Source organism: Gracilinanus agilis, chromosome 3, assembly GCF_016433145.1.
Source record: "Gracilinanus agilis isolate LMUSP501 chromosome 3, AgileGrace, whole genome shotgun sequence".
NCBI lineage: Eukaryota > Metazoa > Chordata > Mammalia > Didelphimorphia > Didelphidae > Gracilinanus > Gracilinanus agilis.
Window position 1 is genome coordinate 342,104,072 of NC_058132.1, and position 21,256 is coordinate 342,125,327.

A 21,256-nucleotide genomic window follows, 5' to 3' on the forward strand; every position below is an offset into this window, starting at 1 on the left:
ATACTTCAGTCTAAGGGTAATGAAGACCTGAATTAGTGTTGTGGCTGTGTGAGTAGAGAAGGGACTGTATATGAGAGATAGTGGAAGGAAAAAACATTTGGAGATGGATTGGATATCAGGGATAAGAGAATATGAGAAATTGAGAGTGACAACATTATTTATTACTTTTTCACTTCTTCCTCTGCCTTCCCTTAGAGAATCCTATTTATCCACACCATAACCCTAATTACTTGACCCTTCAATCCTCTCCTAGGCCATCTCCCCTGAATTAGTCACTCTATGTCCTTTTCTCCATCTTAAACCTTTGATGAGCCAATTCAGTCAAGCACTCTTGAATCTCTAGTTCTTTTTTCATTTCACTGATTATATCTTGCCAAGTTTAAGCCTTAGATCTATTCCACCATTCTCTGCCTTTTCTCCTATATATATGCTGATGAATGAAGGTGGAGAAAATTATGCAATCATTCTGACTGGATTCACTAAAAATTTATGTCACACAATGTCAAATAGAACCTCATTGCTACTGGGCAATCCTTCTATACCTGCCATATAAACTCACTATCCAATTCTCCTTAGGAACTCTTCCAAACCTTTTGTCCCTCCTTCTATGGCTTCCCTCCACTTCTACTCTGAAAAGATGAAAAAAAGAGTCATATTATTTATCTTTGTACCTATTCAAATGAGCCCATTCCATCCCATATCTCCCTATTGATGGCCTCTTTGGTCATCTCCACTCTGTCACTTGTTTTCAATCTCTTCTGATCTACTGGATCATTCCCTGATGCCTACAAATATGCCCATATGTTCTCTATCCTTAAAAACCCCTCACTTCATCTTTCCATCCCTGCTGTTGCCTTATATATCTTTTGTCCTTTGCAACTATACTCTTTGAAAAGATCATCTACAATAGATGCTTTCACTTTCTCTCCTTTCTCTCTTTAATCCTTTATAATCTGAATTCTAACCTTATCATTCCAACAAAACTGCTCTCTTAAAATTTGTCGGTGATTTCTTATTTGCCAAATCCAATTATCTTTTCTAAGTCTTCATTCTCTTTAACCTTTCTGCAGCCTTTGACATTCTTTATTTAAAAAAAAAAACCTTTTATCTTCTGTCTTAGAATCAATTGTAAATATTAATTCTAAGGCAGAAGAGTGGAAAGGGTTAAGCAATTAGGATTAAATGACTTGTCCAGGGTAAGGGTTAAGCAATTAGGATTAAGTGATTTGTCTAGGAAGTGTCTGAGGCTACATTTGAACCCAGGTCCTCCTGACTCTTGGCCTGGTGCTTTATTCACAGTTATACCTACCTGCTCCAACCTTTGACACTCTTGAGCACTTCCTCTTCCTTCATATTCTCTTCTATCTAGGATTTCAGGACACAGCTCTTTTCTGGTTCTCCTCCAGCCTCTCTAATTGCTTCTTCTCAGTCCTTTTGCTATATTCTTCTCTAGACCATACCTTCTAATTGTGGGTATCCTTCAGGGTTCTGTCCTAGGCTCTCTTCTCCCTCTACACTATTTCATTTGACCATCTCATCAACTTCCATGGATTTAGTTACCATCTCTATGCTAATAATTATTAAATCTGCATATCCTGCCCCAACTTCTCCACTGAACTCCAGTATCACATTTCTAATCACTTTTCAGACATCCCAAACTAAGCTCAATGAATCATTAGATCATTATCTTTCCCCCTACACCCTCCCCCTTCCTACCTTCCATGTTACTATAGAAGACAAAGCATCCTCTAGTCTCTCAGGTTCACAACCTAATAGTTATCCTTGACTCTTCCTTTTCTCTCACCTTCCATATCCAATTTGTTGCCAAGACCTATTAATTATACCTTTGTACCATCTCTCAAACATGCTATTTTCTCTTTTCTGATATTGCCACTTCTATAGTGCAGACCTTCATCACATAGCCCAGTGATGGGCAAACTTTTTAAAGAGGGGGCTAAAGGAAAGGAAATGTTCATCTGTCAGTCTATTTCTAAGGCAACTCTTTCAAAGTTTCATTGTATTGTATGGTATTCATGGGGAGGTAGCAAATTTCTTATCCTGAAATTACTCTCAAAAGAATCTAAACTTAACACTATAGATTATATTACATATATCCCCCCAGAAGAGAATAATTACATAAGGTCCAGTCATATTCTCTTTCTTTTCCTGTTCAGAATCTGGAACATTCTCCCCTCTCAACTGCATCTACTGACTTCCTTGACTTCCTTTAAGTCTGAACTCAAATCTCATCTTCTACAAGAAGCCTTTCTCAATCCCTCTTAACTCTAGTGTTGTCCTTCTCTTAATTATTTCCTAGTTACCCTGTATTTAGCTTCTTTATATATATTTGTTTGTATGTTGTCTCTCCCTTTAGATAGTGAGTTCCTTAAGAGTGGGGCAGGGGTAGGTCTTGACTTTTTTGCATGGTGCCTTACATTTAGCATTGATTGGTAATGAGTGTTTGTTGATTTGATATGATTTTTTAAAACACATTCTCGGTTTTTATCTTTAAGGCAGATATTATTGTCAATTCCATTTCACTGGATTTTCCTCTTAATGGAACACTTTCTCAGGCCATATTGAAGAAAGCTGGTCCATCTCTCCAAGAAGAGTTAAAGACAGTAGAAAATAGAATGGAAATGAAAATAGGATCTGTTCTCCTGACCAGTGGCTGTAATCTGAACTGCATCTTTGTTCTCCATGCAGTAATTCCTCCGTGGGATGAAGGAAAAGGTGACTCACAAAAGGTAGGGAAATATATCAAAGGAATACCCAGGGTCTCACTGTGGATGTCAAAAATACTACTTCTAGTTCTCAATACTTTATAGATCTCTATACTATAGTTTGTGTGTGCCCAGCAATGTGTTTTTTTACTAGCCAGCTAGACAGTTCAATTAAAACAAAGGCTTTCAATGAAATACCATAGCAGTGAAAGAAACCAAAGAATTACATTCCTTAAATTTTGAGCTCACTTTTCCAAAATACAAACATAGTATCAGTCAAAAGAATAAATATGCATGATTATTCATGGAATATACACATGTGGGGAACATTTAAATTCAGGACATCTGGGTAGAGAAGAACATGTAGAGAGAACACACAGGTTGCAGTAGAGTAATAATATTATGGTAGTTTTTCATGGATCAGTTTCCTATAAGCATTATAGTTCCACTCTTGCAAGTTTTTAACACTACAACTGTTTTGAGAAATACCCAATACACTGTTAACGATCCACTGGGTGCACTATTGCTTTTGGTAGTTCAATTTGCTCTCCTCTTTCCCTTTACCATTCTGAATTAGTATAAAGCTCTGTGATGGGTTCCTATTTTTTCTTTTCCCCTGTCCCCCTTCTGAATCCGTTATTAATTCTCAAAGACATAGAAAGCAGACACTCTTCCCATAATGCAAACACCTTCTCATAATGGTTACACAAATACCATTTCTAGCCCTCACACTCTATACCATAGGTTGCCCTCTTCTCTCTACACACTCCCCAGGTTCTTTTTTTCCTAAAACACTCCAAGGATAGTTCAGAAAATACCCATTTTAGATAAGATAAAAATAGCATCTCCTTGCCACTTTTTCTGCTGTTCTATATTCCATGTTATATATAAAGAGAGGTTGAAGGAGGAGGCAGAGACATTGGGCTTTCAGATTCAGAATTCTTTAAACAGCACTTTTTGGTTCAGAACTTTCAACAAATGAATGTTCAGTTCAACTACACATTTGCCTTTGTACTCTGCTTTCTCAGTGTATACAGAGTTTGTTCTTTTTGAACACTCTTATCCATGCCATTGTTCTATCTCTTTGGTACTCCACACAAATGCTAATTTTTCTTTCTATCCTCCTGCCTGTTTCCAGTCACTCTTTGTCAACTGTTAGCATTTAGGATAAAATGCTGATGCCCTTAAATAAACCTAAACAGTAATTGTCAGCTGCATGGGTATAGAGTTGCTTTTCATTTCCCCAAATCCTCTATTTCTGTCTGATTTTACATATGCTTATTTTACTATATGTGTGTGTATGTGTAATATATATTATATGTATCTGTACACACATATATACACATATATGTTTGTTTCTTTTTTTCAGATCATGGAAGATATAATCAGAGAATGTTTGGAGACCCCTGAGATTCTCTCTCTAACAACAATTACAGTTCCAGCAATTGGCACAGGAATAGCAAAGTTTCCAAAAGCCATTTTTGCTGAATTAATCCTTTCACAAGTGTTTAAATTCAGTAGTACAAGACCTTGTAAAACTCTAAAAGAAGTTCGTATTCTGTTGCACCCCAGAGATCAAGAAAACATTAAGGTAATATCCTTTCAGTTCAGAGAATTTTTGTGGGCAAGTTTTATTTCATGGATTTTTTCCTTATCTTCAAATTTATTCCCCAGATAGCTTATTTTTTAATTGTGTTTTTTTTTTTAAATTTGAATGCTAAATTCTCTTCTCTCCTCCTTCCATTTGTTCTTTATTGAGAAGGCAAGCAATTTGAATTATTCTTTTTTTTTTTTTAAACCCTTGTACTTCGGTGTATTGTCTCATAGGTGGAAGATTGGTAAGGGTGGGCAATGGGGGTCAAGTGACTTGCCCAGGGTCACACAGCTGGGAAGTGGCTGAGGCCGGGTTTGAACCTAGGACCTCCTGTCTCTAGGCCTGACTCTCACTCCACTGAGCTACCCAGCTGCCCCCTTAATTGTGTTTTATTATTTTTTTAAATTTTGTTTCTAGAATTTAGTTCCAGATATCTCAACCTGTCTCTCCCCTACCCATATCATAGAAGGCAGCATTTGGCAAACAGATATGTATATATGGATTAAGTCTTTCATGTTTCCATTTTTCAGTTTATTCTCTAGAGATGAACATTCACAAGTTATTCTTCAAGTATTAAATCTGTAGCTATATATAATGTTCTCTTGGTCCTGTTCCTTTCACTGTTCAATATTTCAGGTACTTCTTTCCAAGTTCTTTTTTTTTTTAATTAGCCTGCTTATTTATTATATATTTCTTATGGTTCAGTAGTGTTCCATCACAATCATATACCCCAATTTGTTTAGCCATTCTCCAATTAATGGACATGCCCTCAATTTCAAGTTCATTGCTACCATGAAGAAAGCAGCTATAAATATTTTAGAGCATATATAGTTTCTTTCCCTTTTTTCCCTGATCTCCTTGAAAAATAGCTATGTTTAAGGGTATAATTCTCTCAGTGTAATTCCAAATTGCTCTCTAAAAAGGTTGGATCAGTTCATAGTTCCACCAAAAGTATGTTAGTGTCCCATTTTTCCACTTAGAAAATTAGAAATTTTTCTAATCATTAGTAACTTAGAAAATTAGCATTTTTCTAATCATTAGTTATTTAGAGCATTTTTTCATATACCTATGTATGACTTTGATTAGCCTATGTTTTAAAAAGAGGTAGAATGAGGGAAGTAGTAGTTCCTGTGTATTTTTGCCAGGGCAGACTATATGTGGAGTGCTGTGCTCAGTTTAAGTGACCGATCAACATACATTTATTAAGTTCCAACTACATGCCAGACACTGTGCCAAGGAATGAAGATATGTAATAAATAAAGAAGTCTCTGGGCTATAATTCTGAGCTGAAGATCCAAACTTTAATTATAGTAAATTTAAGGTGGAGGTCTCACCATGCCCAGCCTGTGGCAAAAGACCCTCTTTTATGTTCAAGTGTGTTTGATAGGTTTTGGACAACTAATTAGCATAAGTTTTTGACATTGTAGAAAGTACATAGGATGTTAAGAAACATGCAATGGTGTTTGGTAACCAGGGTTTAGAACATTTGATATGAAATCATAAATTCAGTATAAGGTTAAGATAAGAAAATTTAATGAATCCTCCAGAACTATCATACTACTTAGGTCAAAGTAACCTTTCTTGACCATGATACTCTGAAGAGCCTATAGATGGCATAAAATTTCACAGGATCAAACAACACCTCAATGTGCCAAGGTTGTTTTCATATGATCTCATCAGGCCAGCTCTACACCCACCATTCCCAATGAACTCAGCTCCTTCTGCATGGGTTTCAGCTTCCCTAGTTAACTACACAGATTTGAAGTTTTTATTCTTCCAACAGAAGCTCTTAATATATTTAGTTGCTCTGAAATTCAAATATGCCAAGCTATATCCTTTTTAATACTATGGTTATTATTATAGTACATAATTGATATCTTATACACAGTGTAATAACTGGGTCTAACTCTTTCTAAAAATTATAATTGCAGTTATTTATCTAAAGCAGGGATGGGCAAACTATGGCCTTTGGGCCAGATGTGCCCCCCTGAAATATTCTATCTGGCCACCCGAAATTATTCCTAATCTGACAAATACAATGAGTAGGATACAATACAATGAAACTTCGAAAGAGTTGCCTTAGAAACAGACTGACAGATGAGCATTTCCTCTCCTTTTGGCCCCCTCTTTAAAAAGTTTGCCCATCACTGATCTAAAGGATTATATGTGATCATTTGGTTCATGATCAATAATATAAAGGCAATAAAGCAATTTCCCTCTCAGATACAAATGCAGAGTAAAATAATTACAAAGAGCTTTTGTTCATTAATAAATGAATATAAATTGTCTATTCATACCTTTTGCCCATTTATTAATTGGGGGATGGCTCTTATTCTTGAAATTTGACAAAGGTCTCTATATATTTTAGATATGTGACCCCTCCATCCAAGAATGTCTACAAAATTTCCCCCCAATATTATGCTTTCCTTTTAATCTTGGCAACATTTGTTTTATTTGTACAAAATCTTTGTAATTTTATTTTAATGAACTCAGAATGATCCATTTTACTTCTCACAATGCTTTTAATCTTTTGTTTACTCATAAATCCTTCTACTCATAAATTTGATAGGTAATATATTCCCTGTTCTAATTTGCTCATGATATGTCTAGATTTTGCATGCATTTTGATCTTATCTTAATGAATGGTATAAGATATTGATCTATACCTATTTCCTATTGTATTATTTTCTAGTTATCCCTGAAATGTTTGCCAAATAGTATTTTCTTACTCCCCCAAACTATATTTTTGTCAAATACAAGATTACTAAAATAATTTACTGTATTTTGTTATATGTCTTTTCTGTTCCACTGACTTAACTTTCTATTTCTTAGCTAGTACCAGATAATTTTGATAATTACTGCTTTATAATAGAGTTTAAAATCTGGAAAAATCTTAAAAAAATCTTTAAAAAAGGACCTCCTTCCTTTACATTTTTCCTCTAATTCTTTTGATATTCTTGACCTTTTGTTCTTCCAAACAAATTATGTTATTATTTTTCTAACTAGTAATCTTAGTAAAGATAATTTTTTGGTAAATTGATTGGGATGATATTGAATAAGTAGACTAGTTTAGGTAGAACTGTTACTTTAATTATATTGGCTTCTCCCATCCATGGACAATTAACATTTATCCAATCATTTAAATCTGAATTTATTTATGTAAAAAATGTTTAATAATTATGTTTGCGTAGTTCCTGTTTTGGCAGATGTTTATTCTATTTGTGGTTATTTAAAATGTAGTTTCTCTATCTCTCCTTGTAGGATTTTGTTAGTAACACTACAAAATACTGATGATTTATGCAGGCTTATTTTATTTCCTGCTACTTAGCTAAAATTGATATTTTCAATTAATTTTTTAGTTGAATCTCTAGAATTTTCCACATATAGTATTATATCATCTGCAAAAAAAAAAGAGAATTCTTGCATTTATTAATGATCAAATGCTCTTTGTTAGGAGAATTACTTCACTCTGCATTTCTTTCTCTATTCCTTGGCACAGTATCTGGCACAGAGTTGGGGCTTAATAAATGCATGTTGGTCATTTAAATGAAGCACAATAATCCAGGTGGGTCTGCCCTGGTAAATGTACATAGGAACTACCACTTTCCTCGTTCTACATCTCTTTAAACACAGGCTGAGTTTGTATTAGCCTTTGGTTGTTGTATCACACTGTGACTTCATACTCAATTTGTTATTCCCTAAAATATCATATGGATGATATTTGGACATAATCATTGCACATATTGGTTTTTTTGGGGGGGGATTGCTTTCTTCATTTGTTTCTCTGAACTGTTCATCTGTCATTCCTTATGACACAGTAATATTCTTTGACACTCATATACAATAAATTGTTCAGCCATTCTCCAATTGTCAGGCACATTTTGCTTCCATTTGTCATTACAATATTGCTCCTATATAAGCATTTTTATATCAATGTGTTTTTTCCCTTTTTTCTTTCAAGTTTTTTTGATAGTCTCAATTTTTCTATCATAGTCATTTCTGGATATAATTGTCCCTCTTTCCCTCCCCCCATTTAAGCCTCCATTTTGATGAAGAAAAAAGTTAAGAAATAGTAACTGTCATATATGCCGTAAATGACTGACCCAGTACAGTCTTAGTTTGCAAAGTTCAAGTTGACAAACACAGATTATGGAAACAAGCCATTGATTATGGTGATCACCTGACCTTTTCCTATCTCCCTTCTGCTTCCACATGGAGATGCAGCCATGAGAGCAACCAAAGCAGCCTTTTAGGGGTAATGAACCCATCAGGTCTGAAGAAGCAAAAGCTCTACCCCTCCCCAGCTCCCCATTATATCCAAGAGACTACCAGATGTACAGCAGCAGTGCAAAGCCTTCTGGTGTGAACTCTTTGTATTCTAAGTGACTCCATGGCAAGGACTCCTTCAGTCCCATGGTATTTTATTCTATCTGCTCTTTAGCCTAAGGACTTCCTTTAGAAATTCCATTTGATCCAAAGGTTCTTTAGTGTATTGGCCTGGCTATACATAGCCTATCCCATAAAGTAATGGTGCATACAGCGTTTCATTTCAAAGGAGTCTTGTTTTGTTACCTTTGGCCTATAATCCTTTTGGTGGAATCTCTGGTTTAAACACTTAGCCACAATTAAAGTGCTATATAAATGTTTGCTATAACCATCACTGTTTTAAAGTACACATTTTTTTAATATCATGCAACTTTTCTTGTATAAATCCAAATTGTGTTCTAAAATGTTTGATGGAAGAAACAGCAGTGAATTGATACAGTTAGATATTTCCAGCTTTTAAGTATCACATTAATGTTGCTATGAATATTTTTTGTGTTTATGTGGGACTTGCTGTCAGTAGTCTCTCTTAACCTCCCTCTAGTCCCTGACTTTTTTTTCATGTAATAATGTGTCACGTAATATGTATCTTAGTACCAAATATTCAGAACTTTCATACACCAAGTTGGATCTTGGCATCTTCACCAAAAATTCTCTCATTGGCTTGTTTTATCCCCATAAAGAGTTCCATCTGAGAATTTCAATTTAGAGGTCATCTTAAAAGATATGGATAGGGGCAGCCAGGTGGCTCAGGAGATAGAAGGTCAGGTCTAGAGGTGAGAAGGTTCTGGATTCAAATTTGGCCTCAGACACTTCCTAGCTTTGTGACCTTTAGAAAGTCTATGTATAAAGAAGATAAATGAGGCTAGATTGAAGAAAATCTCAGAGGGAAAACATTAGCATTGTAAGGGACCAGTCACTTAACCTCAGTTCCCTAGCTCTTGTCACTGTTGTCTTAGAAGCGACACTAAGACAGAAGGTAGAGGTTTTATTTTTTATTTTTTTAATTCATTAAGCATTTATTAAATGCCCACTATGGGCACAGTCCATGAATGAAAGAAGAAAATATCTTAGGTGTTTAGTTTTTATATATGGCGGTGAGGAATAGAATATTCCAGAACACATTTACTTATTTATGGAGAGGATTTGGTTAATATATTTGCTTCTGGATCTAACTAAGGAACGTGATGTATCATTTCAAGATTATTAAGATAATACTAACAAATATGTTGAAGTAAAAAGAGGTTAGGAGGAGGGTTTTTTAAGATAAAAATATGCAGATAAAATAGCCACAGCTCTTGTGGAAGCACTCAGCTTACAATAGGAGAAAAAAAGACAATCTATATTTGACACCACAGAAAATGAGAAAAAAACATGAAGGACGAAACAGAGAAGCTCCTAGACTGCCAATACTCTCCTCTGTTCAACGTCAGCATTCCTGTTAGCTCCCATTTTCTTGTGAAGACTTAAAAGGCTTCAAACATAATACCTCTAGGAGGAAGGATTTGTACTCCAGAAGGAAACACAACTTGATGCTGCTAACTAACCCTTTCCTCTCTGCTCAGTGTCTACTTTCAAGAGTCCAAAGTAGTATCCTTCCTCCAGGTCTTCTGCAGCATTTGAATCTCATTTTAATGGTGGACAACATTTAGATCTTATTTTCATTCCAAGTTAGGAGTTTCCTGGCCCTCTAAGGCCCCTATATATGCTCAATTACTGATTTAAAAACTTCTTCATGTCCCAACTAAAAAATCCATCTTCTACAAGAAGCTTTACCTAATCCTTCCTTTTTTTAACCTTTACCTTCCTTCTTGGAATCAATATTGTATACTAGTTCCAAGGCAGAAAAGCAGTAAATGCTAGGCTTATGTGACTTGTCTGAGATCACATTTGACTTCCAGTTTTTAGCTCTGGCTCTCAATCCACTGAGCCAAGAAGATACCTCTTCCTCAGTTCTTCTTAATTCTAATTCCTTCTCTCCATTAATTATTTCTGCTTTATCCTATGCATACCTTGTACATATTTATTTGCTTGTTGACTCCATCATTAGATTGTGAGTTCCCTGAGGGCAGAGACTATCTTTTTGGTTTTCTTTGTATCCCCAGCATTTAGCAAAATGTCTGACACTTAGTAAGTACTAAATAAATGCTTAATGACTGACTGACTAAAATTCTTCACAGTCCTCTAAAAGGCTGGGATTTCAGGAACTTTTATCACTCCTTGAAAACTACTTAGATTTTAGAATCTCTAGGTCCCTCTTCCATTGCAGTAATCTTTAGAGATGAGAAGTTTGGTCATTGCTTCATCCCAGGTCAGGTCAGGAACCTGGACTGGAGGAACTCTTGTCACAGGACTGCTGCTATTTAGGGTAAGAGGTTATCAGCTCCAATCCTAATCCTCTCCACTTTTCCTATTTCTAGGACAGAGGGGACGAAATGATCTGTTCCTCAGAAGCTATGCCAAGAACAGGCAGAAAGAAAAGGAAATGAACATTTATATAGAGCCTACTGTGTGCCATGCACTGTGCTAAGAGCTTTATAAATATTATCTCATTTGATCCCTGTGAGATAGGTGCTATTATTATCCTTATTTGACAGTTGAGGAAATGGAGGCAAACATAGGTTATTGTCCAGGGTCACATATTAAGAATGTGAGGTTAAATTTTAATTCAGGTCTTCCTAATTCAAGTCCACTACTAGCTGCCTCTAAGAACCAAAATTCTGTGTTGAGATCTCTTATCTCAGCTCTTCTATTTTCATTTATCATAATGAGCATACCCACACCTTCTGTAGGGAAATATAATCAAAATTCTCTCATATAATCAAAGTCCCAAACAATGACCGTCTCCAATGAGAGGGCATAAGTGATAGGGACATAGACTCACATCCATTGCCCTTTGGATTCTACTCCTGGCTTTGCTATATAAAGTGTTAGCTTCCTTTATTTTTCTTATTCAAAATTTAAGAATGGAGTTCCTATTGGGAAATGGACTACATGTGGCTAATAATCACTGAAACAAATCCTTGTTTACTGGTAGAGTGTATTTGGTAAAGAATCTGATTTATATTTCTACCAAGTCTTGTTGCACTAAGGAGCTGTGTTTTTATTTCTAGGCATTTTTAAATGAATTCAGTAGATGGACTAGTAGAAGTAGAAATGAAAGTTCTACCAGTTGCAGAGTTGCCAAGACTGTGGATGGACAAGGTCTGGTAAAATAATTACATTGAGTGTATTTACTGTTGCTTACTAACCCCTTTAATAGTAGTTAAGATTTTAAGCAAAGTAATGACAATGCAAATAAAGAATAAAATATCAGTATAGAAGATATTGATGCACATACAGCATTCCTTGCTGTATTCATTCTTCAATGATGACATTCCTGGGACTCTTTATTTAGAGGTTTCTTTCCAGATGTGATAAATGAATTTTAAATTTCTTTCTAGTCCTAAGAGTTATGGGCTATAGGAAATTTTTATTAATAATTTCTTGGAATATCACACCTAGATTTTTTTGGTCATGATTTTTAGGTAGTATATATATCTTAGATTATTTATCTTTGACCTGATTTCCTTTTCCTGTCTTTGATATTATATTTCTTACATTTCCTTTTTTCCAATGTTTTCTTTTAGTATATATACATATGTATATATATATATATATACATATATTTTGTTCACTGTTTTCTGTCTGTTCTGTTCTAATTTTTCAAGGCATTCAGTTCTATTGTGAGATTTTTGACTAACTGTTCTAAGGTGCCAGTTTTCCTTCCTTCTTTCTTTTTTAAACCAATTCTTTCTGTCTTAAAATCAATATAAATATGGGGGCAGCTGGGTAGCTCAGTGGATTGAGAGCCAGGCCTAGAGACAGGAGGTCCTAGGTTCAAATCCAGCCTCAGACACTTCCCAGCTGTGTGACCCTGGGCAAGTCACTTGACCCCCATTGCCTACCCTTACCAATCTTCCACCTATAAGTCAATACACAGAAGTTAAGGGTTTAAAAAATTAAAAAAAATCAATATAAATATCAGTTCCAAGGTAGAAGAGTGTAAAGTACTAGACAATTGAGGTTAAGTGACTTGCCTCAGATCACACAGCTATGATGTGTTGAGAACAGATTTGAACCTAAGATCTCCTGTCTCCACCCCTGGCTCACCTAGCTGCCTCTAAGGTGCCAATTTTCTTAGTGATCTTTTTCTTCTTAGAGTTTTCATTTTATATCTCTCATTTCATTCCTTCCAGTTACTCTTGTATTTTCTGTGCCATAACATTTTTATCTTTGATCATGCCCCTGGACTTGATGAGGAGTTGCTATCTTCCATGGGATAACCAAGGCATTTCTCATGTTATTCAGTTTCCTTGTTTTGCTTGTCTCTATCATCCACCTCACCATCTAGACTGGGGTCCTGCACTGGGGTCAAGCTCTACAATTTAATATAATGAGTAAAGACTTCCTAATTCTGGGTATGGTAACCCAGAGAAAGCCCTCTTCAAGAGATGCCAGTGTTAGGCTTTGCCTAGTGATTCCCTCTTGCCATAGATCTCTGGGATATTATTCTGCTAGAGGTTTTACCTACAGATACCAGAGTCTTTTGCCAAAGCTTCTGATATCAAGTCAGGAATACAATGATGGACCCTCTGGGAAAGCTATGAGGGCTGCCTGAAGTCCATCTTCCACTTATCTTGGCTTGTCTATCCCAGGATTTCCACAGGACTCCACAGTTGCCTCTGTGGATCCCCAAGTTGGGTGGGAGAGTCTAGAGGTGATTCTTTTTGTTTCTTTCCAGATGAGGCATTTCTAAGCCTCAATGGATTGTTTTCAGAGGATCTAAGTTCCTCTTTGTTCTAGCATGCCACCTTTTTCCTGAAATCTCTGCCACTACAATATTCCTAGGTTTTTAAACACTAGTCATGTTTATTTGGCATGAGCCAATCAGATATAAGACCAACTTACCTTGTGTATTAGATTGTCTATTGTCTATTAGATTGTCTAAGCTCTTGTTTTGACCCCATAAAGGCTGAGTCTAGTTCTTCTCTCTTAGGGACATATGATTTTTATATAGGTGAATTTAGGCTTAACCAACCAAACATTTCTGTTCTTCAGATTTCACTGTGCTGATACTTAGAAGACATGGAGTTGTACAGTACATAGAGGACCAGTTGTAGAATTAGGAAGACTTCTATTCAGGTTCTATCTCTGACATATACTGTGTGACCAAGAAAATATCACTTAACCTTTCTATGCTCTGAATTTTCTAAGACTAGAATAATTATAAATTAGTCACTAGTCTACATTAGTAGATAGATCTTCATGCTAAAAGTTCCTGACTTATGTATAATCATAGGTGAGGAGAGAGAGAGACAGAGACAGAGGCAGAGAGAGAGTGAGCACTTTATTCTAGTTCCAAAATCTTTTCAACCAGAAGATCACCTATTGGGCCATGGAAATTAAAGTCAAGAAATTTCTTGATGGGAAAGAGGAAAGAAAAAAAGAGAAACATATAGCAAACCCTAATAATACTAGACACAGAATCTCTCTTGGTATCTTATTTTACTTCTTTTCTCCTTAGATTTCTTTGGGACTATATCTAATACTGCACTAGGAGTTTATGAAACAACAATTGGTTCCATTTCTTTCATAATTGCCTCTGGAGATATTGCCAAGGAACAAGAAGATGTTATTGTAAACTCTACAAGTAATTCATTTGTCTACAAAGGAGGTATTATATTAATTGTTTTTATATATCCGAAAACATGAATTTTTTTTGTTGGCTTAATAATGATAGAATGAGTTCCAGTTTCTTTTCCCTGTCAAGAGAGCTTAATATAGTCTTCAGAGGTGTGTAATGTCTAAGTTTTTTCACTGATATGAGAGATTCCCTCCCCAGCCTGACTCCCAATAAATAGAAGAGGACACAGAATGCTTAAATAAACATATCTTAGAAAAAGAAATTGGACAAGCCATAAATGAACTTGTTAAAAAAATCATCAGGACCAGATGGATTCACAAGTAAATTCTACCAAATATTTAAAGAACAATTCATTTCAATAGCATTTAAACTACAGCTAATTCTTCAACCTTCTCAACTTTGCAGTATCATAGGTCAGCATAAGATATTAAATGGGAGACTTCCTGGTTAAGGTGGCCGCAGAGTAAAAAGCAGCTGCTTAACCTCTCTGAATCGAAACATATAGGACTCCTCAATAAGACATAAAAAGAAATCCAGAGGAACGAAGGGACCCCACAACAGGGTGCAGCATTGGAGGTACATGGAATTGGAGCATTTCCATGCTATAAAGGGGTGAAACAGCTCTTGCTAAAATGCGAGCTGAGCAAACCCCTCCCACACCCCACACCACCTATAGTGCCAAAGCCAGTGCACAAGAGTAAGAGAAAGTTTGGGGCACGCATTAAGTCCTTGGAAGCTACCTGGAGTCACCAGGGCCTGCTCCTGAGAGCAGCAAGACTTAAGACCCCAAGAGGCTAAAGAACGTGCGGACTTTGAACACAAACCCTGAATGCAGGCAAGAGTGTGGGCAAGGACGCAAGCACAGACACAGATTCTGAGGGCAGGTGAGGACTTGCATCCTGAGCGCAGGGGCGGACCTGGAGTGGGGACCCAGTGCAGAGGGGTTCACAACTGTGGAAGTAGTGCCCTGAGACTGTTAAAGGAGCCTGGGGCAGAGGAACAAGCAAGGGAACCACCAGGAGGCTTGACCCTGAGAACAACTAGACCTGAGACCTTTGGAGCCTAAAGAGCACAGACAGACCCTGAGTGTGAGGATAAACCTGAGAGGGTGCAGGACTAACAATGGCAAGCCAGAGACAAGAACCCCAAAAGAGAAAGATCATCAAGAAGAAATCTGTAACACTTGACAACCTTTACACAGATAAAATCCAGACAACAGAGCAAACAGCAGAGGAGAACAAACAAGTAATCATATCCAAACCTTCCCAAAATAATGAAAACTAGCCACAAGCTATCGAAGAGTTCAAATCTGAGATGATGAGAAAGATGGAAGAGATTTGGCGAGAGAAATGGGAAATAGCTCAAAAGGAAATTAACAGGTTAGAAGACAGAAACTCCCAATTGGAGAAAGATGCCACAAAACCAAACGAAATGGTAAGCAAATTGGAAACCAAAATTTGGCAAGAAAATAACAGTTTAAAAGGCAGAATTTCACAATTAGAAAGCGAGGCAAGTAAATTGAAGACCAGAAATGACAAGATTGAAAAGGAAAACCAGTCTCTAAAGGCTAGAATTGAGCAATTAGAAGCTAATGATCTCTCAATACAGCAAGAACAAATAAAACAAAGTCAAAAGACTGATAAAATAGAAGGAAACATGAAATATCTCAATGAGAAAGTGACAGACCAAGAAAACAAGTCTAGAAGAGACAATCTGAGAATCATTGATCTTCCTGAAAAAGCAGAAATTAATAGAAATTTGATCTCCATATTAAAAGAAATTATTCAGCAAAATTGCCCTGAAGTTCTACAACAAGAGGGCAATATAGACATTGAAAGGATCCATAGATCACCCTCTACACTAGACCCTGAAAAGACAACCCCAAGGAATATAATAGCCAAATTCAAAATCTTCCAAGTAAAAGAAAAAAATTTACAAGAAGCCAGAAAGAGACAATTCGGATATCAAGGAGCACGAATCAGGATCACATAGGATCGGGCAGCCTCCACAGTAAAAGACCACAAGGCTTGGAATATGATATTCAGAAAGGCAAGAGAACTGGGTCTACAACCAAGGATCACCTACCCATCAAAACTATATACTTCCAGGGGAAAGTTTGGCCATTCAACAAGATAGAAGATTTCCAAGTATTTGCACAGAAAAGACCAGGACTAAATGGAAAGTTCAATATCCAACCACAAAAATCAAGAGAAACTTGAAAAGGTAAATAAAAAACAGGGGAAAGAAAGAAAACTCATATTTTTTAAATTTGCCTCTTTAAGGGTTTCAATATGATCTAATTATTTATATTCCTATGTGGAGAAATGTTATGTATAATTCTCTATAAGGAACTCTATTCACTATTATAGTATTCACTATTGTAGTAATTAGAAGAATTATTTATAGGGAAAGGTTGGAATACTAAGTGGTCTAAGATGATATGGGGGTGGGAAAGAGGGGGGCGAATAGTAGAGGACATCAAGAGAAACTTGAATGAATAAGAAAAATAGGATATTCTATTACACACAAAGAGGGCATGGGAAGGGGAAGGAATAAATACTATTATAAGAAGGAGAGGAAGAGAGCATTAAGAGGTAATATTTAAACCTTACTCTCAGTGTAATTAACCCTGAGAGGGAAGAGTAGCTATACTATCCATTGGGATATAAAACTCTTATCTAAACCTACTGAGAAAGTCAGAAGGGATAAACCAAGGGGAGCAGGGGAGTGGGGAGGTCAAAAAAGGGAGGGGAGAAGAAGGGGGAGGGAATTCATTAGGCATTACAAATAAAAAGAGGGGAATAATAAGGGAGGCATAGAAAGGGAAGTAAATCAAGGGAGGGGACAAGAGTTACTGGCATAAAGCAAACCACTGGTTTAAAAAGAAATAGTGGAAGAAGAAGGGGTAGAAATAGGAGAGGATACCAAAATGTTGGGGAATACACAACTGATAATTATAACTCTGAATGTGAATGGGATGAACTCACTCATAAAATGGAAAAAAAGAGCAGAGTAGATTAAAAACCAAAATCCTACCATATGTTGTCTACAAGAAACACATATGAGGCAGATGGACATATACAGGTTTAAGGTAAAGGGCTTGAGCAAAATCTTTTGGGCTTCAAATGAGAAGAAGAAGGCAGGAGTGGCAATCATGATTTCTAACAAAGCCAAAGTAAAAATAAATATGATTTAAAAAGACAAGGAAGGTTATTACATCCTGATTAAAGGCAGTATAAACAATGAGGAAATAACAGTGCTCAATATGTATGCACCAAATGGCATAGCATTTAAATTTGTAAGGGAGAAACTGGCAGATCTCAAGAAGGAAATAGATAGTAAAACCATACTAGTGGGAGATCTAAATATTCCTCTTTCAGATCTTGATAAATCAAACCAAAAAATAAATAAGAAAGAGATAAGAGAGGTGAAATCCTAGAAAAATTAGATTTAATAGATATGTGGAGAAAAATAAATAGGGACAAAAAGGAATACACCTTCTTTTCAGCTGCACATGGTACATTCACAAAGATTGACCATGTAATAGGGCATAGAAACATTGCAAACAAATGCAAAAGAGCAGAAATAATAAATGTAACCATCTTAGATCATAATGCAATAAAAATAATAACTAGTAAGGGTACCTGGACAGGCAAATAAAAAACTAATTGGAAATTAAATAATATGATTCTCCAAAACCAGCTAGTCAAAGAAGAAATCATAGGAACAATCAACAATTTCATTGAAGAGAATGACAATGATGAGACATCCTACCAAACTCTGTGGGATGCGGCCAAGGCAGTACTCAGGGGGAAATTTATATCCTTGAGTTTATATATTAACAAATTAGAGAGGGCAGAGATTAATGAATTCGGCATGCAACTTAAAAAACCAGAAAGTGAGCAAATTAAAAATCCCCAGATGAAAACTAAATTAGAAATACTAAAAACCAAGGGAGAAATTAGTAAAGTCAAAAGTAAAAGAACTATTGAATTAATAAGTAAGACTAGAAGCTGGTATTTTGAAAAAAAAAACAGATAAAATAGACAAAGTACTGGTCAATCTAATAAAAAAAAGGAAAGAAGAAAGCCAAATTGATAGTATCAAAGATGAAAAGGAAGACCTCACCTCTAATGAAGGGGAAATTAGGGCAATCATTAAAAATTATTTTGCCCAATTATATGGCAATTAATATAGCAATCTAGGTGATATGGGTGAATATTTACAAAAATATAAATTGCCTAGATTAACAACAGAAGAAATAGAATATCTAAATAATCCCATATCAGAAAAAGAAATTAAACAAGCCATCAAAGAACTCCCTAAGAAAAAATCACCAGGGCCTGATGGATTCACAAGTGAATTCTATCAAACATTCAATGAGCAACTAATCCCAATACTATGCAAATTATTTGATGTAATATGCAAAGAAGGAGTTCTACCAAATTCCTTTTATGACACAAATATGGTACTGATTCCAAAGCCAGGTAGATCAAAAACAAAGAAAGAAAACTACAGACCAATCTCCTAATGAACATAGATGCAAAAATCTTAAATAGAATACTAGCAAAGAGACTCCAGCAAGTGATCAAGAGGATCATCCACCATGATCAGGTGGGATTTATACCAGGAATGCAAGGATGGTTCCACATCAGGAAAACCATCCACATAATTGACCATAACAATCTAACAAACAAAAATTACATGATTATCTCAATAGATGCTGAAAAAGCCTTTGATACAATACAGCACCCATTCCTATTGAAAACACTGGAAAGTATAGGAATAGAAGGTCCTTTCCTAAAAATAATAAACAGTATATGTCTAAAACCATCAACAAGCATCATATGCAAAGGGGATAAATTAAAAGCCTTCCCAATAAGATCAGGTGTGAAACAAGGATGCCCATTATCACCTCTATTATTTAACATTGTACTAGAAACACTAGCAGTAGAAGAAAAAGAAATTGAAGGTATCAAAATAGGCAATGAGGTGACTAAGCTATCACTCTTTGCTGATGATATGATGGTCTACTTAAAAAATCCTAGAGAATCAACTGAGAAGCTTATAGAAATAATCAACAACTTTAGCAAAGTTGCAGGATACAAAATAAATGCACATAAATCATCAGCATTTCTATATATTTCCAAGACATCACAGCAGCAAGAGGGAGAAAGAAAAATAGCATCTAAAATCACCCTAGACAATATAAAATACTTGGGAATCTATCTACCAAAACAAACACAGGAATTATATGAAAACAATTACAAAACACTTTCCAAACAATTAAAACTAGATCTAAACAATTGGAAAAACATTGATTGCTCATGGGTAGGATGAGCTAACATAATAAAAATGTCCATTCTACCCAAATTAATTCACCTATTTAGCACCATACCTATCAAACTAGCAAAAAAACTTTTTTTACTGAATTAGAAAAATATAACCAAGTTCATTTGGAAGAACAAAAGATCAAGAATATCAAGGGAAATAATGAAAAAATTGTGAAGGGAGGTGGCCTAGCAGTACCAGATATTAAACTATACTATAAAGCAGCAGTCATCAAAACAGTATGGTACTGGCTAAGAGACAGAAGGGAGGATCAGTGGAATACACTTGGGGCAAGTGATGTCAGCAAGACAGTGTATGATAAACCCAAAGAGCCCAACTTTTGGGACAAAAATCCACTCTTTGACAAAACTGCTGGGAAATTTGGGAAACAGTAAGGAAGAGATTAGGTTTAGATCAACATCTCACACCCTACACCAAGATAAATTCAGAATGGGTGAATGACTTGACTATAAAGAGGGAAACTATAAAAAAATTAAGTGAACACAGAATAGTATACCTGTCAGATCTATGGGAAAGGAAAGATTTTAAAACCAAGCAAGAGTTAGAAAAAATTACAAAATGTAAAATAAATTATTATGATTATATTAAATTAAAAGGCTTTTGCACAAACAAAAACAATGCAAACAAAATCAGAAGGGAAACAACAAATTGGGAAAAAATCTTTATAACAAAAAACTCTGACAGTGGTCTAATTACTCAAATATACAAGGAATTAAATCAATTGTATAAAAAATCAAGCCATTCCCCAATTGGTAAATGGGCAAGAGACATGAATAGGCAATTTTCAGATATAGAAATCAAAAGTATCAACAAGCACATGAGAAAGTGTTCTAAATCTCTAATAATTAGAGAAATGCAAATCAAAGCAACTCTGAGGTATCACCTCACACCTAGCAGATTGGCTAAAATGAAAGAAGGGGAGAGTAATGAATGCTGGAGGGGATGTGGCAAAATTGGGACATTGCTGGTGGAGTTGTGAACTGATCCAACCATTCTGGCTGGCAATTTGGAACTATGCTCAAAGGGCTGCCCTTTGATCCAGCCATACCATTGTTGGGTTTGTACCCCAAAGAGATCATAAATAAACAGACTTGTACGAAAATATTTATAGCTGCGCTTTTTGTGGTGGCAAAGAACTGGAAAAGGAGGGCATGCCCTTCAATTGGGGAATGGCTGAACAAATTGTGGTATATGCTGATGATGGAATACTATTGTGCTCAAAGGAATAATAAACTGGAGGAGTTCCAGGTGAACTGGAAAGACCTCCAGGAACTGATGCAGAGTGAAACAGAGAGAGTAATAGATTCAGAGTGCAGATTGAGTTTTGATTTTTTCAAGTTTTTTTAGATATAGCCAATAGCTAATTTCTTGATTATACATGTTTGTAATGACAGTTTTGTTTTTCTTGCTTTCTCAATGGAGGGAAGAAGGAAGGAGAGAAGGCTGATTTTTGTTTGAAAATAAAACAAAATATTTTTTTAAAAAAAAGATAATTTCTTTAGCCTCTGGTTCTATAGATCTGGGAAGTTTTCATTTGTAATTTTTTGAAATATAGTATCTACATGTAAAATACAGTGG

The 21,256-nt window shown here is 35.7% G+C and overlaps 1 protein-coding gene across 1 annotated transcript in view; it reads left to right on the forward strand.

The window, feature by feature from the left end:
* LOC123242360 (protein mono-ADP-ribosyltransferase PARP14-like) overlaps positions 1–21,256 on the forward strand; it is a 119,876-nt gene that overhangs the window by 70,586 nt on the left and 28,034 nt on the right. The window contains exons 7-10 of the mRNA XM_044670051.1: positions 2,514–2,747; positions 4,093–4,314; positions 11,754–11,844; positions 14,207–14,356. Coding sequence (XP_044525986.1) covers positions 2,514–2,747; positions 4,093–4,314; positions 11,754–11,844; positions 14,207–14,356 — 697 coding nt within the window. The remainder of the gene's footprint in view (positions 1–2,513; positions 2,748–4,092; positions 4,315–11,753; positions 11,845–14,206; positions 14,357–21,256) is intronic.